This window comes from Callionymus lyra, chromosome 3 (genome assembly GCF_982586985.1).
Source record: "Callionymus lyra chromosome 3, fCalLyr1.hap1.1, whole genome shotgun sequence".
Lineage (NCBI taxonomy): Eukaryota > Metazoa > Chordata > Actinopteri > Syngnathiformes > Callionymidae > Callionymus > Callionymus lyra.
The window spans coordinates 33,223,880-33,249,328 of NC_141820.1; the positions used below are offsets into that span (position 1 = coordinate 33,223,880).

General features: G+C 37.7%; 1 protein-coding gene across 1 annotated transcript; it reads left to right on the top strand.

Annotated features, from left to right (window-relative positions):
- The first annotated feature begins 495 nt into the window (after window positions 1-495).
- Window positions 496-24,149, top strand: LOC148084508 (3-hydroxyisobutyrate dehydrogenase, mitochondrial-like). The gene is made up of 8 exons (XM_087787593.1): window positions 496-585; window positions 1,085-1,245; window positions 1,484-1,593; window positions 1,669-1,790; window positions 17,659-17,792; window positions 18,039-18,115; window positions 22,781-22,937; window positions 23,516-24,149. The coding sequence occupies exons 1-8, from the start codon at window positions 522-524 to the stop codon at window positions 23,672-23,674; spliced, it is 984 nt and encodes a 327-aa protein (XP_087643719.1). The 5' UTR covers window positions 496-521; the 3' UTR covers window positions 23,675-24,149.
- The last annotated feature ends 1,300 nt before the right edge of the window (window positions 24,150-25,449 follow it).

Consider the following 25,449-nt stretch of genomic DNA (forward strand, 5'->3'; position numbering starts at 1 on the left):
TCCTGGAGTGATGCGCACACTTGCCCGGATGCAGAGCAGCAGCAGTGGTGCTGATGGGGTTTAACATCGATTTAAAAACCAAAACAATTATCTTTAAGTTAGCGACATTATTCATTTCGTGTGTTTATTGGTTAGGAAAAGTGTAAACAATATAAAGTAAAGAAGATGAATCAATGGAAATATATAAATGTTTTAAGACGGTAAAATAAATTATTTTATATATACGCTATGTACAAATTACATTAAATACAGTTGGAAATAATTTAAAAAAAATATATATACAAACATATCTATCCCTTAATTTTAGATAATTTGTGCCTAAAACTATTTTAACCTTCAAATGTATGTGAATCTATCAAATGACTGATAAAGTTATAATGAAAACACTTTAGGCCCCGCCTTTAGGCTGGTTCTATTGGCCCAGTGAGATGTAGAGCGTTGTGATTGGTTGAGCGGCATGACAATCAATCTAGTTTAGCTAGTTGCATCTGTCACCGGTATCCTAGGTCAAAAGGGAGAGCATGGCAGCAATATTTAGAAAGTCTCGAAATGCATTGCTATTATGGAATAAGAAGACTGACTTCGGTAACGTAATCTACTTAGAGTTCGAATAGCTCGAGCATTTTTAACCGCTACATAGAGCAGTATTTGGATTTATATGCTAATTGTAGCTTGTTAGCCACAAGTACAGTTTAAGAAAGATACATTTTTATTACGTTTAAATCGTTTTTATTGTTGATACATTAAATGCATTGTTTTTAAACGAATAACAATATTATCCCATTAATTGACGTTTTCTTATACTGGCCTATATATGGTTGTTCCTGTTTAATTTGCCCACCAGTAAACTATACACCTTTAACTGTCGTATTTGCGTTCACTTCACTCCCAGAATGTGCCCTGTCACATGTGTCTGTTATAAATGGATATACAAAAAGATATGTTCACTCTCATGAAGGCAGAGTGAATACCAGAATCAGAAAATGTGTTTGCAACCAATCTCGTCATACAGACATTAAGAAGTTTCAAAATAAAACGTATTCTTTAGATTTCCCCTCTATTTCTCTGTGTTTTTCTTATTCAGTATCCATGCGGTCCCTGGCCTCAAAAACACCCGTTGGATTCATCGGGGTGGGAAACATGGGTAGCCCGATGGCCAAAAACCTCCTAAAGAATGGTTACCCTGTTATTGTCACAGATGTCTTTTCAAATTCCTGCAAAGAGCTGCATGACATGGGTGCTCAGGTAACTACATTCTTTTTTTTTAATTATGTATTCAATTTTGTTGATGAGGACTAATAGCCAGCCTGCTTTTAAACTAGTAAACAAATTAATGTATAATCCATTTTTTTCTATTAAAACAAAGAACAGGTGCTTATTGTGTTGGGTTTTTGTGACTACACTGTGTTTAGTCTTAAAGCTTATTTGTGTAAATTGAATTGGTAAATCATACATTAATACTAAATCAATGTTTTTCTCACAGGTAGTGGAATTTCCTGCAGATGTGGCCGATAAAGCAGATCGCATTATCACCATGTTACCTTCAAGTCCCAACGTAATGGAAGTGTATAAAGGCCCAAATGGAATCCTCAAGTAGGTTCTTGAATTTATTCTTTTTATGCTGTTACCCTTTATATTAAAAGCATATATTTGAATTATGTTTCCTAGAAAGGTGAAGAAGGGTACACTTTTGATCGACTCCTCTACTATTGACCCCTCTGTCTCTAAAGAAATGGCTGCTGCTGCCGAGAAAATGGGTGCTGTGTTCATGGATGCCCCTGTGTCAGGAGGTTTGTGCTTCAAATTCTTATTTTAAATGAAAAAGAAAATGGAATATATATTTACTCCTCAATGGTGATATATTTAGAGCTGACATTGTCATTTATTTGAAAACACACTGTCTAAACATCTAGAGATGTGCTAAAAGCCACATTTAAGGTATTCCTGATTACTATCCTCTCAAAATAATTCCATTATGTCATACTTTTTGGCTAATTATTTACAGTCAACCACTTGGACAGCAGAACATATGAAGCAAAAATACCAGCAGAATAAGCAGGGGCATATTGAATAACACAGAATACTGGTGGAAGGAGTAACTTACATTAAAATCTTACTGGAATTTGGTTCAGGTTTTTCATTTCTTTTTTCTTTTTTTTCATCATACTACAACCAATGCTAATACAAGATCGAATTACCAGGATATAAAATATATTTTATAAAATAAAATAAAACAGAATAATTAAGCAAGGTGTGATGAAAACCCTTATAATAACAATCTGTTTTGGTATTTGGAAACAACGAAGAGATGTGCAATGATATGTTGATGAAATGTGGAAATCTTTATTTTGACAATATCATGACCATTTTTATCTCCAATAGACGCATAAATACAATTAAGATGTTGTTTTATGTTGTTATTGCTATTTTTGACTTAAACTTTTTATTTCAGTTTAAGAAAAAGCAATGCTGTAAATCAATTTATAAATAAGGAATTGATTAGTCAAGTACCAAAACCATTCATCCCAAGCGGGGTCCTGGTTATAACCCGGACCCTTCTCCCAAGTGTCTCACACTCTTATGTATATCTAAACTATTGGACCTTTTGGGTAAGTGCAAGGACATGGATTGTAATTACTGAGCAGGCCAGAAAGTAGGTGCCCTCTTGAGGTTTTATTGCTGCATTTGACCAGAGGTCTTAAAGGCAAGGTTAAGGTTTTAAGTCCTCATTATGTCGGTGCTGTCTCCTTCTGACGGCTTCCTGACAGAGCACAGGAGCATCAGTGGTTCTTAATGGGCCGAGTCACAGTGGAGAAGACCGTGTCAGAGCTTTTCATGTTGATGGAGCCGTAATGGCGGGTATCCCATGTTAGTGCCTTTCATGTCAGATAAAGAGTCATAAAGAGAAGGGAAACTGCCCTCACATGGAGAGGAGGAGAGAGATAAGACATATCACAGTAAAACTGTCCATCGCGCTGTCTTTGTGGCTTTCTCCCTTCTCCGTCTCACCCTCAAACACGGCTCTCCTGATTCAAATATGCACTTAGGGTGACTCATTCATGTCTTTTAACTCTGATCATAGACTATTTGCTCTATTACACAGTCCTAAATTCATGCTGGATGCACACTGTAGATCCTGCCTCCCCCCTTACAAACACAGACTCCACATTGGCATGTTTACCAGCTGGCGTCTGCAGCCAGTGAGATCAGAGTGTTAACCCTATTACTCTCCCCTAACACACTCTGTTTACATACTATAGACAGTGAACAGTTTGTGTGTGCAGTCCTCTGTGAAGGTTCTCCCTCTCATGTCTCCAAACTAAGCCTCAGATGACCAATGATTTACCTGCTGGTCTGTTCCATGTAACTTGTTCTTCCATTAGGTATCAATAACACACAGACTTTACTAGACTGCTTTGTTTACTTAGTACTTTATTTTCTTCGACCAAAATATACATACACAAGCTGTTTATTTTATACATTTATGTGTTGTTTTCTTATGTCCAATTTGCTTTCATTTAGTGTACTCGAGTTTCTTACTACATTCCATAAACATACAGAGATTGATTGAGAACTCTAAATTACCCATAGGTGACAGTATGTATGAATAGTTGTGTGTCTCTGTCTGCCCTGTGACATACTTGCGACCTCTCCAGGGTGTCCCTCGCCTGGATCGTTATCTAACAGGAAGTGTCAGTGATCCCTGAGTTCAAGGTCAGACTTAGAGTATATTATTTTAACAATAATGTAACACTTTTAGGAACCAAAAGCTTTTTGACATCTGCCAAGGAGCTTTTCCTCAATCTTCCAAATGGCACAAAATAAAAAACACAGTAAGATTCCATGATTTAAGAATCATGCTCACAGCAAAAACCTAGTGTAGCCTGGGTGTCTGAACCACCAGACAACCAGGTCAGTGGCAAGCCAGAGTTATAAAGCTTTAACAACTTAACTTAACAATAACCAACTTTCACCAGCAAGTACCAAAAGCACATCCTGTCTGTAGAGTTGTATGGAAAATTATTTGTTTCAGTCATTAGATCATAGGTTCTTTTCTTATTTAAAATAAATCTATTTTTCTACTATTCTACCAGTTTCTTACACAGCTGTTCTGATAGGCAGCAGCTATAAGATACATTTCTAATTTCAGTTTTCTAAATTTCCAATTGGAACTTAAATAATTAGGTCAGCATTGTATAGATGTAAATATATTTTCAGCTGACAAATTTAAACATGAGATAACTTAAAGTTGTGAGTCGTGTCTCACATTTTGTTCCTAAGAAATGACAAAACTCTAATAACCATTTCCTCTTATAAAAGTGATAATTTATTGGTCAAAATCAATCAATTAGCTTTTGATTTTTTGACGTTATTTTGAAATCGTTATGATGCAATTCATGGTCAACTTCAGTCTGTAGTATGTGGATAAGTTACTAACATTGAACATGCTGGTGTAATTGTACTTGCGTTTGTCAAGAGGAGAACACAAACCACACCGAGGCTGCGAGGAGAGTGAACACTTCACTCTGTAGCACCAACACACATCTCTGCGTGAGCATGTTTTCTCACCACCAGGAGATGGCACCCTACCCAAATAGCGCAGGTTAAGAGTCATAGACTGACAAGGAAGTCTTTATAATGTCTATCAATGACATTGTGACATCAAAAATCATGAAAAGGTTTAAGAAAATAAATCAATGCATAAGCAAGAAAGAAATAAGCTACATGAGAAATATAAACACTTACAATAATTTAGCTTTTTGTAATGGGAGTAAATTAATTATGCATCAGTAGACGCTGATATATTTTCTTGTTCATTTTTATATTGTCCATATTGTTTTGATGCACTCTGCATGTAAAATATAGGTTGCTTGACCTGCATCAAAATGAATGAAAAAAGGAATCCAGATCAAAGACTGTTTAATTTTTAACACTAATGCCTAATGATAGTTATCAGATATGTGTGGATGGAGTACACATGCAGAACACATTGTTTACATACATCAGACCTGGGTAAAGTATAGCCCAGGGGCCACACGCAGCTCTTTGACTCCATCTATGCGGCCCCCATGATGTCAAAATATTACTATAAAACGTACTTAATTTTTCCCTACGAAAATGTTGAATATTTCAGTCCACATTTAACTCTAAGATCGTTGTTCAAAAATCTTTTTACTCCCCTTTTTTTCCTTTTGATCTTCCTTTTTATGGGTATTGATTTTATATTTTACTTAGTGCTTTTATACCACATTTCTAAATAAAATGTATATAAAATTAAATATTACACACTTTATTTTATGGCATAAAAACATTTTTTGTTTTGCATGTGATGTTTTTTTATTTAAGATTGTAAAATATTTAAGAAGTATGCAATGTTTTTTTAATTAAAAGGTTTAAATCACTCTAAAAAATGTAATAATATACAATTTAATCAAGACTAAAAATATGTGGTTTTATTTATCTTAAGTTTGCTCATCATATTAAATGTGTTATTTGTGGCTTCCTTCTTTTGGCTTGACATCCTTGTATATAAGTTATAGATAGATAAAACTTTATTGATCCCTCCGGAGGTCTCCTTCGGGAAATTGTTTAAGTTGTTGTTGTAATTGTTTATAGTATATACGTAATGTGGCCCCAGAGGATTACCCATCCCTGCTATAGATTCAATATCTTTACTATAGACAGTGAACAGTTTTTGTGTTTTCTGTGAAGGATCTTTCTCTCATGTCTTCCAACTAACCCTCAGGTGATCAATGATTTACCTGCTGGTCTGTTCCTTTTAACCTGTTCCTCCACTAGCTATAAATAACAGACCTGCTATACTTACCAGAAAATATTTTGTGGCCATAACAGACCCCCTTATAGTTCTTATAGTGATTCAAACGTACGTTTTAACGATGCCAAATTTTCATTGGTAGAGACTAAAAACATCAGAATTAAGTTTATCAGGGATCACAGATGATGTCTTTAGAGGAAAACTAATAAATGTTCATCGATATCGTAAATACTGTTTCATATAAAATAGATTTTATCGCCTCTTAAAAACAATTATTAAATCATATCTGTACTCATAGCAACTTCAACGTGACCATAAAACATGTTATGTCCCTTAATATTAACATAGTAACAATTATCACTGTTATTATTGACTAACTAGGATATTTAGGTGAATAATCCTTCTGTGCACGATTATCCTTGCAAGCAGTTCTGTTGTGAGTTAAAGCCCCTTTCACTGCTATGTCATTGCAATTGCTAACTGTCTTGAAAACTGAAGCCCCCCTCACACACTCCCTTACTTACTTACACACACACACTCAACTTGTTTGCAATATATCATTTAAAAAAAAGGTTCCTGTCTTGGCTGTTTTTTGGTTTTGTTCTGGTTTCTAAAACATAGTAGGTGTCTACGAACAGGGCAGCCTTGTTCTCTGAACTTCCACAGTGGTTTGAATTGAAATGGGTAGTTGTTCCACCTAAGTTTCAATTTCATAAACAATCAAAGTTATTTTTGTGGTTAGGATGTTAGATACCAGTCATTAGAAAGAGTTCAAGATCTGGGCATTGGACTATAAAGCTCTCTATGGTCTTGCATCAAACCAACATATGTTTAAACCTTTACCAGCCATACCTCTCTTGAATGTTTGGATAACTTAAACCAAAAAAGTGATTGTAAGTTGAGCACCTTCTAATTATAATGTTTGTTTTTTATTTCATTTCCTTAGTGTTTTGTTGTTGTTTTAGGCATTTAATTAATGAAAGGTGGGAAAATTGTAATACAAAATATCGTACCTGTACATACCCTCAATTTTAAACATGAATACATTATAATCAAAACTGTTTATAGAAGAGTGGACTTTTGGAGGTATTTTCAACAGGATTGATCTTTTTCTTGCTCTTTTGATTTCTCCTTTGATACATAATGAGTACTTAAGTGTGCAGAGTGGTGTGTTTTACACAAATGTGTTTGTATGTTGTGTGCGTCACTGGAGGTTTGGCAGGCAACCGTGTGTTCTGAACAGTCAAAGCCCATATTGAAAAAGATCAGTCAAAAAGAACTTTTCTCACCAATGAACGTCTGTCCGAGACATACTGGATTCAATTTCTGCAGCGTCAATACTTTTCCGGATTTAGTTCTGTATTAAGGACAAACACATACACAGTTTGCGGCGGTTAAAAGCGTCCGCATGTGAAGTGGACCCACAACAAAACCAACTCTGATGTCACAAAACCAGGATGCTGGCGCACCAGTGGCATAAATAAGAGGTCTAGCCAACAAGTGGCGAGCTCGTTAGCAGTAATTACCCAGAATCCTTGTGTTTGTGTCTGTGCCCACGGTGGGCCGCCACATTGCTAAAGTAGTGTAGCTTTTCGAAAACCCCTAAAAGCCATTTCATTGTGTTTTTTCCCAGCGCTTAGAGACTCGGACGTCACAAAAAGGAAAACAGCAGTCTAGCTGTTGTGGGACATGGCGAGGGAGCTAATGTTGCTTGTTTGCGAGGTCTTAAATGTTGAGCAAACGGGCTATTTCGGTTGGGTCTCAGCACCACGCTCATCATATCAGCACCACATCAACTAAAGCCTGACGGCTGCAGTGTGTCATTTGTCGGCAGTTTGAACGTCATCCTCCAGCCTGTAGAAGCTGGTTGAGTTGGTTCAGCGCCACTCCAGCTTTCTTCTCACACATCTTAGTCAGTGAACACCACGAGTGAACATTTTTTACTATTATATCCATACTGGTGGGGTGTTTCTCATGTTCAAGTTAAACATTCGAGTAATTATTCTTCTGTCTTCCTAAACTTTAAGTCCAATTTATTCTCTATTTATCTCCCAAATGTGGCTAAGGCTTTTTTTTTTACTTGCTTGCAAATTTGTTGATTTTAAATCTCAGGATGATATTCATAACATGCTATATAGGCCTTCATTGCGTTGGTCAAAATTATTAGCACATTAATTTTGATTTATATTGTTATCAGAATCAGAAACTTGTATTGCCAGTGTTGTAAACACAACATTTTAGGCCAAAAGGCAGAAAAAAAGCAGTGCATCAACTACTGCAAATGGTACTAATACTAATGCATTTTTCATTTGGGAAACGTCAGGTAATTTAGCTGGTAATACACTCATTTGCAAATCCTCTTCAATGTATATACACATTTAATAAACTACAAAGACAATATATTTACTTTTACACTTTAAGTTTAATTATTACATTTTAACTCTTATTGAATTAGATTCCAGCCACACGTTCCAATAAAGCTGGTGTATGTTTACCACAGTGTTACATTACCTGTGTACTCAATAAGTGTTTGGGAACTCAGGATACTAATTGCTAAGCAAAATTATTTCCCATTCTTACCTTATGTTCGACTTGTTTACTGTGTGGTGTCTCCATTGTCGCATTTTGCAATTCATTATGCAGCACACATTTTCAAGGGCTACAGGTCTGGACTGCAGGCAGGCTATTTTAGTACCTGCACTACTTTTACTACGAGGCCAAACAATTGTAATGCAGAATGTGGCTTGGCACTGTGTTGTTGAACTAAGCAGGAATGTCCCTTAACTTGAACTTGTAGATTTAGCAACGGAGTGTGTTCACTTGCAAAGGTTTCCCTGAAGGGTTAGAGATAAGATGAATCTTATTGATGTATTATGGACTGGAGATTATGAAATCCCCTAAACGCAATTGAACATTGAGAAACATTGTTCGTAAACTCTTAAACTCTTTTGAACTGCAAGGTCTTTTGTGATACTCCTTTCAACCCAATCACAACCTGTTAACAAACTTTGGCATGTTTTCAACAGTTGTTCTTTGAGATTGTATTCTTGTTCATTTACACTTTACGTAACTCACCAACCTCATTGGAGGTTTGTACATGATCATATTCATGTAAAATGTACTTATTTCATCCATTCTACCTTGACTTTGGTTGTTTATTGTTTAAATGTAAGTACACTGACAACTTTATTGACAGTAAACATTCACAGAAACAATGTTCGTGAGTGTCCAGCTGATTGGGCCACCCCCCTCCAAAAAGTAAAAAATGAACCAATGGGCCCATTTTCTTCATCATAAGATCAACCCGTCGCCGCATTTTAAGATTTCTTTGGATCTGCCAGCTGTGAAATAAAACATCTGATTCTGATATTTGAATATTGCTTGATTGACTAATGAAATGTTGAGGGAAAAGTTAAGCAGGAAGCTTAACTTAATCCCACAACATTTTAGAGAACTGGCTTGCAAATACTGTTTTATTTTGTAAATTCACCAGTCCTATTTAGTAATGAAATAGTAAAATAAACTAAGATATTCTGTTCTCCTTAATGCTTTTTTTATGTCACTCAGAAAGGATTTTCAGGTAAGCTCACAAAAAATGCCTTGTACTACATTTTGCAAAATCAGCCTATTAAGTTGGAACTAAAATATTGGGGGTGAGGAGCTAATTCTTCATTGCTTTATACAGAACACGTTGCATTCATAAGAAACAAATTAATAAAACAACTTTCAGAATCGATAATAGTCATTCTACCTCACTAGGACTTTTAATATTGATTACTAAATCTGATGATGTTTGAAAAATACTTTTTAAGTACTCTCTTAATTTATATAACATCTATATCCAACAATTATACCTACAAGAATGAAAAGAAAGAATTAGTTTGAACAAATCAGATATGACTCTACAGTATTAAATAGGGGTGTAACAAAATGTCGATATAACGATATATCGCAATATTTTAATTCACGATACTGTATCGATATTCAATAGCGCTGTATCGATATTTAAAAAAATAACTATGTTGCTGTGTGCGGCTGTTTTGAGAAGAAAACAAAACAAGTAAGTAACAGTTATTTGTAAAGCGTCTTTCTAGACCAGGGTCACAAAGCATTTTTTTTTAATAGACTATAACCTCAGTCAGTTGTTCAGGTGTTAATGTTAACCTTATCATTGGATTCTGCCACGATCCAATAAATGGAGAGTTTTTGTTTAATACTGGTTATCTAAACGCTGACAGCACTGAGTTTCGTGTGTTACATCAGCGCTTAATTTAACTTACTTTAAATCGTGTCAAACCAGATCGAATTATATATTTATTTTAAAAAGATTAAAAAAAAACGTTTGAAATTAATTAAAATGTTATTTCAAAGGTAAAATATATATCATATATTTATATGTATGTTTGAATTCATTTCGCCTTCAAAACAGAGTTAAAAATTAAGCACTGACAGATACTGGATATTGCATGTTGCTCCAGGTTGTTGGAGGTGTTATTGCACTTCATGGTTTATTGTCAATGTATGTGTATATTTTTGTTAATATTTTGAGAAGCACTTTCCTAAAAGTACTCTACAGTACATTTGATTTGAGAAAGTATATACTCATTGCTTTGCTGTAAAAGCCAGAAAAAGTGTTGTATATTTAGAAAAAACAAACAATATACAGTCATTCCTCGTTAAATGGAGGTTCGCCAATAGCGGACTTGCAGATTTTTTTGTGTATTTTACATGCTTTTTTTTAACAGCATACAGTATGAACACGATTGTGTCCGGCGTCCTATTTGGCTAAGGGAGAAACACATTTCTCGTTTCACGTTAGAACGAGGAATTTGAGTATGAGTATGTTTAAATAAGAAACAACTGTGAGAAAAAGTTAATGCCTGTCTGAGAAAAGTGTAAAGAAATGTGTGGTAAGGGATTTTTACGGCCTTAAAACGTGTATAATTATTGTAAAAAATAAAGCTGGTTACCTCGATATGTTTTAAAAATAACCCGCAATAAACAAGGGACCACTGTATTGTTGTTACTACAGTATCGCAATATATTGCAATATATTGTATTGTCACACATGTAATCATGATACTTATTGTATCGCCAGATTCTTGCCAATACACAGCCCTAATATTTAAACTCTAAATATATGACGTTGTTAATGTAAAAAAATATAATTGCAATATTGGGTGCATTAATTAATTAATAGATGGACTAATTCTCTTTCTTGTGTTTAAAATAATGGGTGGGACAGGCAGTGGATGTTGCTGACGCAGTTTGACACTTTGATGGCTAAACCGAGACAAGAGCGAGTGGCCCGAAGACTGGATTAGCATAACAAGCCATCTACTGACAGGTTCCTCTCGACACTGAGGGAGGAGGGTGGGAGCATTATCCGTAGGGAGGTTGGTAAAGTTGACCAAGGATAGGGATGGTGGAGGGAGTGAAGGGTGGGGGGGGGGGGTGATTCAGGGGTACCTCCAGATGGAGTTAGACCCACAGCAGCTGGGGACTGACTCTACTACTCTTGCTGTGTCACCTATTGTGTATGTGTCTGTCAGCTGGTATATGGGCCTACATCACTTGGTCGTGCAAATGTCATGCAAAATGTCACTCATCTTTACTTTTGCGTATATTTCCCGGTGCCGTTTAGGCAGCAGTAATGTGTAATGCTGGTGTGCAGGCTTCCTAACAACCCTAATTGGGGATCATTATTGCTTGCTCTTTCCTAGACGAGTCTCATTGGACTTGGGAAAGGATTGATTGTGAATCTCTGTCACCTACCATTGACCTGCGTTCCCCCCCCCCCCCCCCACGGAATACAACACTTACTGATGGTGATGATGATAATGATGATTGCGTTTAAGCTCCTTCTGGTGGTCAATGGACGGTCATTCTCACTGAGATTTAAAAGTACGGTATTCTTTTTAAAACTCATTACGACAGAATCATCGCAGGAGTTTCTCACACAGCGTCTGTAGGAGGGATTTAGTTCTCCGAGCACTGGACTCATTATCTGGATTAAGAGTGTGTTTTGACACAAGTGAACACCATTAGCAAAGTTGGCAGATAAACGGTTGGAAAAGCTGTTTCTTGTGTGTGAGTAAGTGATTTCAGTTGTCACAAGACCCTGTTCTTTTTCAATCGCTCCCTTGATATCTACTTTTTTGCCTATTTAATTTGGTTGAGATCTGCGTCTGTGTGTACTTATATTGTTAAACCACATGAAGCTATGTGCTGGCCTGTAAACATCTTAACACCTTTGGCACTTTATGCTCACTTATTTAGGATACAAGCTCAATGGTGACTCCTGTAGTCCTAAAATGTCCAATTTTGTTCCATGAATTGTAGATTATATCTCAATTGTTTTCCTGTTGTTATCCTGATTTTGCTAATTTACCCGGCTGGGTGGCTTCAGTATATGTATGCAGCAGTTGGTTGTTTTTTTACTCGCTTTAGAACATGCCAAGATAGATTTGTCTGTATCGGTTCTAAAGCAATAGAATATTTTGGTATTGAATATTGTACATTTTAGTGAATTTAGAAGCAATGAATCATATTCCCAAAAATATATGACATTGCAATTAATAATGATCAGCAACTGATTTCATGTTACATGTTTTATTTCACAAAACAAATGAAAAACACACAACTCGCTATTGCTTTCAAGTATTTATTTACACCAGATATTACATTTTTTTTAAAGTCCTTAAGACAATTGTTTCATTACTTGCGATCCAGGTGCGTTTATAGCAATTTATTTAAATGTTTTCCAGGAAAGAAATCTGCATTAACAAGCTAACTTTAACAATTGTCTCGAGTTGTTCGTTGGACCAAGGACACAGGATTGATTGTAAGAGAAAATAATCATAATGGTTCAATGATCATTTGTATGGTCATTATTCCGTGCGATATGCATATCGAAAACACGTGCGCTAAATTAAATTGATCAATCAGTCAGTCAGTCAAATCAAGCATTTATTAAATTTGCACGTTCATGTTCTGTAAAGTTGTCAATTTGTACTTCTATGTCTCATTGTTGTTTACATCTTGGTCTGTCTGTCAGCTTGCTAGGCTCGGTTGCCGTGGCGACACGCCGACTTAGCGCGGCTCAGTATATACATGAGAGTAAGACTAACTTATGAACGCTACTTGAACCCAAGTGATCCAGTTACTCAACTCTTTCAACCTAACATATTGTAAGAACTTTTCATCTCGTCTCAGTTGTTTTCTTATAAGATCGTGAGACTTCCAAACAAATGTCAACCTGGCCGTCTTCGCCGAAAGCTAATGAGCTAAGTTGTTAGCGTCAGGTCATTTTAAACTGCCAGCGGCGCCTCTCTGATGTCGCTCAGTTTCGCAGGAAACCAATGCAAGTCCCGCGAAACTGAGCGTTAAAAGTGATATGTCGGCACCGAAACGAGGAAATAAACAAAAGGGAAATATCGCATTTTTTTCCTCATTTAAACCCCTGGACCTCCCCTACAGTACTTGCTCCTGTGCTCGACTGCTCGTGCAATAACCTCGATATCACAATTCAAGACACCAGTATCGAATATCGCACATATTTCCAATATCGTGCAGCCCTATTTTCTATTTTCTATTTACTAAGTACTTGTGATGCATTTTACTGAATTGTGACAGCTAAGGGGACATCAACACAATTCAAGACAAATCAACATAATAATAAATATGAATTATTTCTATAACAATGATTAAGAGTCACAATAAGAGTTTGTTGCTTGCTCATGATTTTAATGATTGATTGTGATGATGTAGTGTCAGTTAAGTTGTTTCTTGCTTTAGTTAAAGTTGAAATAACCCTCATAAAATGCAACGATTCTCTGTAAAACCAGTCTAGTCTAGTTAAGTTACCCCTTGGTGATCATTTCTATCATTAAGATGAAGTAGTCTTGGTATTTAGAGATTAATTCATTCTCGAACATTAGTTAATACCAATTTTTGTAATTTAGGTAAAAAAGACCATTTCAGGTGATTCATGTTTTTTATTTAGTACTTTGCAAAATCTTCAAAATTGTAATTATGAATTTATAACGCAGCAATAATTACATATGTAAATATAGTTTAAAAAAATGTCCTAAACTTTCTGACGAACAAATGCAAACTTATCAAGTTTTTAGCTTTTTTTTTTTCAATATTCTTTCAAAGAAAGGTCTTTGTTAACGACGCAGACTGTGGCCTGGCCTTAATGTTGGTAATGAACGTTGTGACGCAAGGTCTGCTGAGTTTTATACCTCCACATGATCCTACAGTATAAAGATAACATTATCATATGAGGAAATAAAGCTATCTGTTTCGCTTGAAGTGTTTTTCCACTGAATCTTGAAGTCGGGATGTAGGTTTGTGGCATGTTGTCAAATGCGTCATTCATTAACGATCCCTGGGAACATTCCCTTTGAGCGAGCTGCTGCGCCTGTGTTGTTTGTGTGGCCTTATATCGTCTAATGTAGTTTGATTTGAAGCCGACACCCATAAAAAAAACGCACACTGGTTTACATGCGACTCGTAACTCGAAGACACAACCTCAGAAGCGCCAAATGACGTCTTAATGGCAGCAGGCTTTTGGATTTGCACCTGCAGTGACACTGCACGTGTGTGTAAACAAACATTCTCACTTACTTTGTACACCAACCACTTCAAGCAGTTTTGTCTCGTGTAGTGAAAGAAGTGCTAATGAATGCAGTGCTCATTGCGAACAGGCCAAACCAAAAGTTGTCTGATCTTCCTTCGCCATGAGAGATTTTTGTTGTAAACATCTTGTTCCAGGGTCAGGAGGCTGCTGCTCAGCATATGTTCTACTGATGCTCCATTGACTGCTTTTTAACATGATCTTTATTTTCAGTGGAGATCAAATGGATCAGCTGTCTCAATGTGTGTGTTAATTCAGCGGATGCCAACTTAACTAGGTGTACAGACGTCACACAGTGTACAGCTTCAAGCCTGTAAACTGCAAAAGATCTAAAAGCCAACTTCAGGATGCAGTGTGAGGACACAAGTTAGTTTCTGTGTTCTTGCACTTTGATTAAACACCACAGCAGTGTTTTTGCTATACTTTATTATGCATTCTCCTCATATGTTTACCATACAGGACTAAGAGAAAGCCTAACTCTTCACCCCATAGAGGGCGTCGTACAGTTGTGTGCAGTGCTAACGATCCAGGACTGTCACTCCCGCTGGGATGGATGAGCCGGCCAAACCTGCACTCAGGAAGCCTCATTAGGATTCCTTTTTAATCCGTCTCTGACAGGACTGGCCCAAGACTGGGATGTCCCCACACACACACACACACACACACACACACACACGCACACATGCAAACACACACATGCACACACACACAAGCACACACACACATGCACACACCCCGCGTTGACACTGTGTTGAGACCATTACACCTCACACACGCCCAGACAAATGCACTTTCTTCATGCACAATGAGCAGACTGGCCATATACACATGCGGACACATTGTTATGGTAATGATGTGTTATTCTTCCAGCAGCAAGGATCTTCCATCATCCCTCTGTCACTGCTCATAGAAATCCTCTACAGATCATAAGGGCTTATTATGGGTGATTAGTTAATTTGAGGGCGGGACACTTTGGAAGGTGGTTGGGAGAGAAAAAAAATCGTTATTCTCAGCTGTCTCTCTACATCTTCCTCGCTCTGCATTCTCTCTTTATCATCTTTTCACTTCCTCTCTCTTCACTGAGATATATTGATCAAATCATTGACTGTACTATCAATAATCTCCTCTTTAGTCGTGCAGTGATCGCCACTAATGAACTGGCCATGTTGTCGCACCTCTTCTCTCTCTTCTCTCTCTTCTCTCTCTTTTCTCTCTTCTCTCTCCTCTCTCTTCTCTCTCTTCTTCTGTGGCTCTTTTATTTCTTATGTGTGAATACTAGTCAGATACAAGCTACACTCAAGTGTAGGTTATGCCCTGTAAGGTCGGACCGTAACCCTGCTTTACCAGTAAGACTGTGTATGGCAGGCATTCACGTTACCCCTTTAAGGTCAGTATATATCAAAAACACTCTCTTCACATTTTGGATCAGACTGGTCCATAAGTTGGTCTTGCTTCTCGCTAACCCAATTCAACCCAATGCTAGTAGGCCTAAACATATGAGATTTACAATTAGTAAAGATAAGTACTGACAGAGAATAAAGAATTACATCCACTAATACTACCTCCAGAAAAGAGTATATGTTTTTTTTCTATCTGTCTTTGAACAAAATCTAATTTAAGGTTATTTTTACGTACTGAGATAATATAACAAGGAACATATGGCCAAGATTTGCTGCTGTTCTAAAGTTTAATCTGCATTTTGTTGTTTTGCCATTCACTTGGCTTCTTCTTGCTGCTGCTACTACCATGTTTATTAATAGAAAACATTCCCTAATGTAAATTGTTAGTGTAATTTTAAAGTATAACGCTACTTAAATGATAAATATTATTCTCACAGGCATCTGTTGTATGATGGAGCGAAAGATGGCTTTAAGGTATATCATGACTTTTTCACATTATAAAAAAAAAGGGATAAAAGGGTTAATTTACTGTTGTCGTGTTTGACATGTCCTCTTAGCAGAATCGATAATGCTTCATCTTTATAATATTAGCCAAGCTCGGACCGTAGATTGATCCCCGGGCCTCTGTCAATTAGACAACACGAAAATATGTCAGAGAAATAAAAAAAAGCATGCCATGAAGAAACATGAAAGAAGTCCGTCATGTCTGCGGTCTGCGCACCATATGTGTGCATGATGGGTGTGTGTGGCGGCCGTATGTGGAGTTTGTGTTCGCTGTGGATCACAGGCAGCTGCCACAGCGTGGGCTTTGGGCTTCATTATGTGGTTCTAATGACCCGATGACAACTCTTCACTATTAGAAGAAGTCCGTGAACAAATCTTGCATCTGGACAGGGAGTGATCAATACAGGAAAAAGGGATAAGAGGATATATATAAATATGTTTGTGGCACTTAAGTCGTCCAATAATGTGACTTCAGCTGTTTGGTCTGAGCTAATTCCCTTTTAATTATTAACACTGACATTATTAGGCTCTCAGTATTAAAGGCCATTTCATTACAGCCGGACGACACCCTCAGGACCGTCTCTGACTTCTGCTCTCCTCTCCCCTCGCTCCGTCATTGGCAAGTGCCTCACGCTGATGACACGTTCTGTTAATGGTTGCTAAAGTCAAGCGTTTAAAGGAAAAGTTTCATTGAAGACCCTGAGACGGATGGGGTTCAGCCCACTATGAAAATAAGTTGCTTTGCATTAAATTCCCCACGGAGCAGACCACAGGGGTGCCTTGCTTCCTAGGACATGCTATGCTCCTTAAGCCATCAGCCACGGGGAGGGACACCTAATTGAACATGATAAAGTGTAAAGTTAATTACCCCTCACGCCTGTCACTGATACCCCCATGAGGAGGGGCAGCCCTGGGCACAGCTGTTGGTGTATGTCTGATGTGTGTATGTCTACATGTGTGTGTGTGTGTCTGCTTCAGAGAGGGTTGGGGTGACAGGACAAAAGGCAAAGGGGTTCCCGGGAGAGCTGTGCAGTGGATGATGGCCACAATCGTCTTTTAAAGACACTTCTGTCCCACTGCAGCGCCGCTACTTAACACGCCTGTCCCACAACCACGCACTAACACACAATGATCTGCAGGTTCACAGTGGAAACATTCACATCTTGACTCTGCTTGTTTTATGGTATATATGACTTCTGTCCATTTTATAATGAGTCTTTAACATGATATTAAACTTTGATGACGTTCTGGGAATACACTCGGCATGTATTGTTTTAGAGACAACGCACGAAAAAAAGTTTTGTTAACCTCCACATTCTTCTGGCATTTGTTTTAAGGTGTTGGTGCCGCCAGCATGGCTAAACTCACCTTCATGGTTGGAGGAGTGGAGGAGGAGTACAAGGCTGCACAAGAGTTGCTCACTTGCATGGGAGACAACGTCATCTATTGTGGACAGATTGGAACTGGTCAGGTAAAAGATAATTCACCGTCCTATATATCATAACATATTCAGTCCAACTTGTACTGTCAACATCGCATTCAAGTCCATTCCTGTCCAGTTGTTGTCATAAGTCATGAGTTCAAAATTTAAATTTCATTGTAATGTCATATTTAAAGATTCGGAATCGAGTGTGTTGCGTCAGACTATGAATGTCTACTTCCATTCCCTAATACTGACAATGTCTTACCTGCTGTAACTTGGTCTGGTCCTCTCTAGGCTGCTAAGATTTGCAACAACATGCTTCTGGCAATAGGAATGATTGGAACAGCAGAGACCATGAATCTCGGTATCAGGTGAGTTTGGAACACTGTTAGAAACTGTAAGTAAAAAAACTATATAAAAAATAAAAGGAAATATGTGGAGATCCAATTAATGATCAGCCCTTGCTGAACATCCAATATTTTGGTTATATAATCGGGTTGTGAAGGTGGCAAAGAAAAAAATCTCTCATCACACCTTCAACATGCTACATTATTGCGCACCAATCAACAAATATAGAACCAATAAGTTACCTGAACATGGTAAGCTTGGAATGTGTCAAATGTTTTAATTGATCCTATTAAATGTGTAATAACACAAATTGACTGTTGTGTGTTTTAAAATGTTTGTGTCTTTCTAATTGTGTATGCATGTCCAGGTGCGTGTGTCTGAAGTGGACTTTCCAGAGTAAAGCTGTGTTTGAGGGCTGATATATCTCGACTGAGCTCGAGAGGCAAAATTGGCATGAACAGTCAGACATGAATCTTCGCTAGGCCTCTGACTTACGGAGGCGTTAAGATGCGACACAGATTTACACATTGACACAAACACTTGCACATACACACACACACAAGATTTCCACCTAAATATTATATATATTTTTGTATCAGTGTTATAATAATCATCTTAATGAATATTTAGAGTTTCTGTTAAACACACAACGTGCATGATTAATATGAAAAAGTTCCTTTTTAAAAGGTAAGTACAATGAATTGATTATATACTTAAGTAGTTTTTGTGTTTTGATCATCAGAAAACGTGTAGTTAAATACCAATTGTTGAAACCATGTTCCAGAGACATGGCTAGTTTTGTCAAGTTTTCTTCAATGAACTCATTAAAACTCAAAACCTTCCTCCTAAACAAACAGCTCACTAGACTAGCCAGCATTAAACCACAACATCATGGGTTAGATGTTGAGTCACTTTACTTGCTCTTGTATTGGTTGTCACTAAATGTGAATTTTATAATTGACCTTTGTCACAGTCTGTAAATACTCACCATGAGAAATCATTTTGTCTCTTCACTGTGAAGCGCAGTTCATATCAATGTTGGGAAACTACCCCCAGGCAGTATCGAGTCATTTTTACTGAGTTTAATTTTGCTGTTTCATCATTTGATATTGAATCAGTGGTTGATGTCATGGATGACTTTATGAATTTTAATATTAGTTTGTCATTCAGTTAATGGCCTGTTTGTCCTTTGAAACTGCATCTTTTTATCATGGCTATTTATTACCAAAAGACCAACTGACTGCTTATACATAAAATATCCAATAGATGCTTTTTATTTTGATTGGAACAACTGTCGTCCTTTTCCCGGTGTATTTCACACTTTCTATTCCCCCCGTCCTGAATGATTGTTTATACTTTTGTGAGACTGATCCATCTTTACTTTTAACCTTTTGAATACATGAATGCTTTATGTGTGCTTCCGCGTTCCCCTAGTTGTTAGCAGTCGATCTCTGAAGCTTTATTAGAGCCTTCGACACACACTGTCATCATTTAGAGAGAGCCTAACACCCGTAAATCTCCTGTGCTGCATTGCAGCCTCGCTGCTTATGCAGACAGGAATCTCCTCGTCGCTAACACGCCGCCACACTTGGACTGAGAAGTCGCAGCTAATTTATAGGGAGAGGCAAGTTTTTAAGGCTGGATTGATAGTCAGGCCTTCCCAAAAGTGCGTGAAGGCAGGTTACCGTATATGCACACAACACTTTTTATACACTCTGTTCTCTAGCAGCTCATTTGTTCTTAGATGGAGACCATGTCCAACAGAGCGAAACCTTCTCTTGGAGCAGAGAGTGGTCACGCGTGACAATTATGAACACACACACACCCTTTACCTCCTATTTCTTATTCAGCTTTTTCATATTTTATTCTCTCCTTTTAATCCCTACTTTTTCTTCTGCCCGGAGTCATTTCTGCATGCAGTCAAGCAGTCAGTGAAAATGAGAGGACATGTGTGGCAGCAGTGATTTTAATGATGAAATGGAAGTAATGATATGAGGGTGTATTACATTTTACATCTTAGATACACCTGTGCACGAGGGCTGTAAGAAAATATCAAGGATATCCTGTTGATATTCAACAGCACTGTATCAATTTGTTTATTTATTTTTACTTTTTGGCTTACAAATTGTATTTCACTTTTACTTTTTTTAAAGGTTTAGTTTCCAAAAGTGTGTTTAAAATAAAACAATTTAATTTATCTTTTTAATGTACAATTAACAAGATTTTTTGCATACATTACATTCTCTGCAGCTAAAAGAACAAGAAAACCGCTTTTAAAGCTGATGTTTAGAAATATTTTGGTACCTAAACAAATGAAAGCATTTGCGACTTTGTCAAGAGTCATGTGGTCTGTGAGTCCTGCAACGCCAAAGTCAAATTCGGACAATACTACAAATGTATTCTTATTCCTTCAGTATAGCAATATATCGCAATTTATTGTATCGTTGACCTGGTATCGTGATACGTATCGTATAAGATAAAACTTTAGCCATATTATTATCAATACACACCTCAACTGTGCACCAAACCTATTAATGAAATCCTGCAATACCTGCCAACACACACACATATCTGTATTTTTGTTGGGTAAAAATTGCCTTTATATCTGCACGCACACCTCATTCTTCAATTGTTGTTCAAATTAATTCATGCATATCGTATGGTGAGATGAAAGTTTGTTGGTAAAAATGTTTGTTGCCATTGTAAAAGAAGACAGTAAATGCTTTGTCTGTGCGCGAGCTTGTTATGTCTTTAATGTAATAATAAAGGGGAAACCGACGGGGCTTTCTCTCTTGTGGCGTCTTACGAGGATGAGGAGCTAATCGCAGTGAAACAGTTTGACTGCACTGCAAATTAACTCCACCTGCAAGCACATAAACACCCTCCATATTCTCTGTTCTCCCATCTCTTTAATCCGCTCCACAGCGCCACATGTCTCTCCTGCCATTTGTGACCATGTATGTTTATCCGTGTCAATCCTGTTAAAGTGTGACATGTCCGCTTCACGCAGATTACAATGAGCAAGAATCACCACTGCGTCAGCTAATAACAACAGCGGCATGAGTGGTTTTGTGTGTGCGGGTGATGGAACCAGGAGGGGAAATTCATTGATTTATCGTTAACAGAGGACAACAGCTCCCCGTCAGCGTCTCTGGTCGCTATAACAAACGATCTGTGCGCTCGGACGCGCTTTATTGTACCTCCGCCAGTAACCTTTTCAGCTGCTGACCCAGAACGCTGGGAGGGGCTACCGGCTGTTGTGTGTGTGTGTGTGTGTGTGTGTGTGTGTGTGTGTTGAAACTGGTGGCTTGTGTGCGATGTCAAACATATGTCCCCCAGAGTCCTCAGACAGGGAGGTGTCAGCAAGCGAGATGAGGGGGAGGAAGAGGAGAGCAGATCAAATGGAGGCAGAGGAAAGTGGAGGCAGCAGCATAGTGGGGGATGCTCAGAGAGATAATCCAAAAAAAAAAAAAAGCCATCATGAACAAGACAGCCACTAAAGAATTGAGAGTGAAAACACATGTTTATAACCGTATACATGCACTTATTCACTTATGCCACATTTCCAAAAGAGTCCTTTTAAACTAGAGACAACAGAATCGGAGGGAAACACATCAGGGAGAAACGTGGAGCGCATGTTAATGCAATTCTCATTCTTAATTAGTTCATAGACAGCTAATAAAACTGTGGTAGTAATGTCAGAATGAGAGCCAGGTGGAGGAGTGGAAGGGAGGGCTATTTTGGCCTTAAGGACCCATGATGGTTTAATAGTCTAATAGAGAATAGAGTTGCGGGCCTGTTAGAAACACTGAACTGAGGCTTGATGTGGTCAGACTTGCATCGGTGGTTAAAATGTTAATACACAAAAGCTACACGACGCAGGGAAACTGAGGGAGTGACACCCACACCCATCCCTCTCTGAGGCTTTGGCGCTCTCCTGCTTACTTGTCTTTTAATACGTCTCCATCCCGTTTCACAAAGATTTTTCCTTTATCATATAAAAGTGGGTTTTCCCTAAAATGGGGCAACGGAGGTGAAAGCCTGCTGCTATAAGTGACCGCGATGTTTATTGCTCCCCCGTGCTGAGCCGCAACACCACCACCGCCTCCTCCTCCTTCAATTTCTGTTTTTCATGATACAAGGATGATGAAGGATAGATATGCTAGTAGACATCAATACTACATTAGCCAGCATTACAAAGCCTTTAGCCATTAACACTGAGAAATGGTCATAGTCGCGCATGGGGTTCAACTGGGGTCACCAGTTAAACCCCCCCTTCCCCCACCACACACATCTATTTTCCAGTTGTGTCCATCTACATTTGTACCACAATGTGTCACTTCTTAAAGGGTCAGTTCAAACAAAATGACTCGTTTTCTACTCGACCTCATGTCGACTAAGGGTTGGAGTAATCTTTTCTTTTTTAGAGTTAAAGGCAAAAAGGTTTGTTCCTTTTAATGTAGCAACTAGTGCTCAGTTGTCTTTGTCCATAAAGACAGTAGATTCTGATCCACAGACCTCAGAGCCCGAGCTGGGGTGTAAGTCTGGATCAGATCACTGATGGTAGAGCCTGACCATAAATAGCTCTGAAAGTAAGAATTGTAATTAAATTGTAACAATTGTAATACGTAACAAGTTGATGGAGGATAACAATGATGATTCAGACATTCAATCTTTTCTTTTCCTAGACTGGGTTTGGACCCAAAGCTGTTGACAAAGATACTTAATATGTCGTCTGGTCGCTGCTGGTCCAGTGATTCATACAATCCAGTTCCGGGTGTCATGGAAGGAGTTCCCTCTGCCAACAACTACCAAAATGGGTTTGGAACAACTCTTATGGCCAAGGTATTAGTTATATGTGTCTTTTGTCATGTTTGTCTTTTACAAAATGTGTCTCTTGTTTACTTATACATGTCTTGATAAAACAGCAACCAACTTTTTGTTAAGTAGTTAAGAAAATGTATACTTTCTGGTCTTGTCATTGTGTACTTCTGTCAAAGTTCCGAACATGTATTTCTTAAAGAGTGAAGCTATACGGTTGATGTACTGATTTTTTTATCTCCTTTAATTTTATGATACGTTTAAATTCGATTTACTAACATTTGTCCATATTTTGACTACATGTACAGTATATTCGTTGTTGACATATGTTTTAAGTAGTTTTAATCAGAAAATGTTGTTCTAAAGTATTTGAGCTTCAACATATAGCCAGATTTTTTACTTGTCACGGTGCTTATAACAGGACGACATGATCACAGTAAAGCCAATACTTTTTGACAATAAACTATATGTTTTGGCTTCATTTATTATTCCATTTGTTTGGTAAGAAGGTATTGTACATAAAGAAGGCATTCAAAGTTTGTTTTGTTTTTTTTTATTTAGCAAAAATGTCTACCGTCATACTTTATAATGTCTCCTCTTAGGATCTTGGTTTGGCCCAAAACAGCGCCACTCACACTAAGACGGCCATCCCACTCGGGTCCTTCGCACACCAGATCTACCAAGTCATGGCCTCTAGCGACTATGCCAACAAGGACTTCTCGGCTGTTTTCCAATTCCTCCGCGAGGAGGAGGGACAGTGAGCGAAGGGGAGGCCGGGTTGACTGGGACACACAGACCAAAAATACATTAAGCTGTGCTGTAATTAACCTGTGCTAGTGATCCAGGTGATTTTATAGACAAGGTTTATTCTTACGTAACTTATTTTATTGATTGTGTGTGATCACATGTAAGTCAAGCACTCATGTCTGTATAAGTATATTGTTTTTAATGATTGGTGTCCACCTGCATGTTCCTTTGGTAGCCATATGGTTGTATGTTCATATTGTATAGGTTTGTATACTAGTTGTATAGATTTTAGCTGGTTATTTTTATTTATATATGATTTCTATAGCACAAGAAATCTTCATAAACGAAATACATCCGTCTATTTTTCTCCAGATAGTTCTGTAAATTTTTGCTAGCATATATTATGTAGCACAATGTAGGATTCTGACCTGTACTATTTGACAGTGCACTTCTGTTAATAGTGTTGGAGTATAGGAAATGTGTTGAAGATTATATTTGAAAAAATATTTGTTTATTTTGTAGTAGCCCTTTCTTACGCAGATTCTGTGTCACTTTTGGCTTTTAAATAAAATTTCCCAATTTGACATAGTAATTGGTTTGTCAATGGATTGTATCTGTTATCGATGTATCATGTTATCGATGTGTCGTTTTCGCTGTCTTTAAAGGATCAACTCCAACTACGTCAGAGCCATTTTAATACTTATCTCTGCTTTAATCACAGCAAAAGATTTTCTGAAAAAATGCTTTTCATTTACAAAGTCAGAAATGTTTTCAGAGCAAAAACTGTTTTTATTTAAAGGCGAGGATGCTGTTGTCTCAAGTGTGTTCTCACTCCAAAAATAGATGGCAATTGTCAAAGTAGACCATGCCCTATATAAGCATATGAGAAATACACAAGGGTGGGCAACAGAATATTTAAGACTTCAACTGTTCTGTATTACAGATTTGACTGTTAATTACTCAACTACTACCTGCAGGAGACTGGAAGTGATGTGACATAACCTGTTGCTACTGATACATGAAGACAGCCCATAATTCTAAGGTATTTGTAGCAAAATGATCATAAATTGTTAATCTCCAAACCTTCTGTGTCGCTGTGCCAAGTGCGATCGGTTAAAGAACTGTGCGATTATGGAAAACCATAATGGTTTAAAAGTATACCCAGTTCAAATTATCTGAAAAATATTGCTTATTGTTGTACAAACTTTCTTCATTTCCACCGACTTTCGAAGCCTATATTTGCTTTGTCATCAATATTCTGAGCAGACAATTGGAGAGAATTCCCATTCCCCCATTGTTTCACCCAAGCTATTTAGCAGCAAAAATACTTATTGTCAATAGCTGCACTAATCTCAGAATGATGCCCTTATTTCCACCATTACAATGAAAGCAAGGAGGAAAAAACGAATGCGGTTTCTGTTTTATTCAACACTTCTTTCTTTGGGGCGTTTGGAGTTTTCGCTGCATTTTATGGAGCTGCTGTCGTCTAAGCGGTCGCTGCATTTGTAGCAGACTGTGGTGAGTTCTTTGTGGCAGGAGTTATGTGTTGTTTTGTGAGGAGCATGCACTTGTCTTGTGTGACACTCTTATCTTCTTCTGACTACAAAGAGTCAAAAAAAAGTTTATCCAGATGAAGATTAAATCAGATTGGCCATCATCTCACCAGCATCACCAGCATGTGTGGAGAAGACAATAGAATCTCTCCGAGGTCAACGTCTGCCTCTGGTCAGACCTGCTGAATTAGGCGGCTAAGCTGATTCATATTTGGGTGTTTTAATTTGCTCGCGTT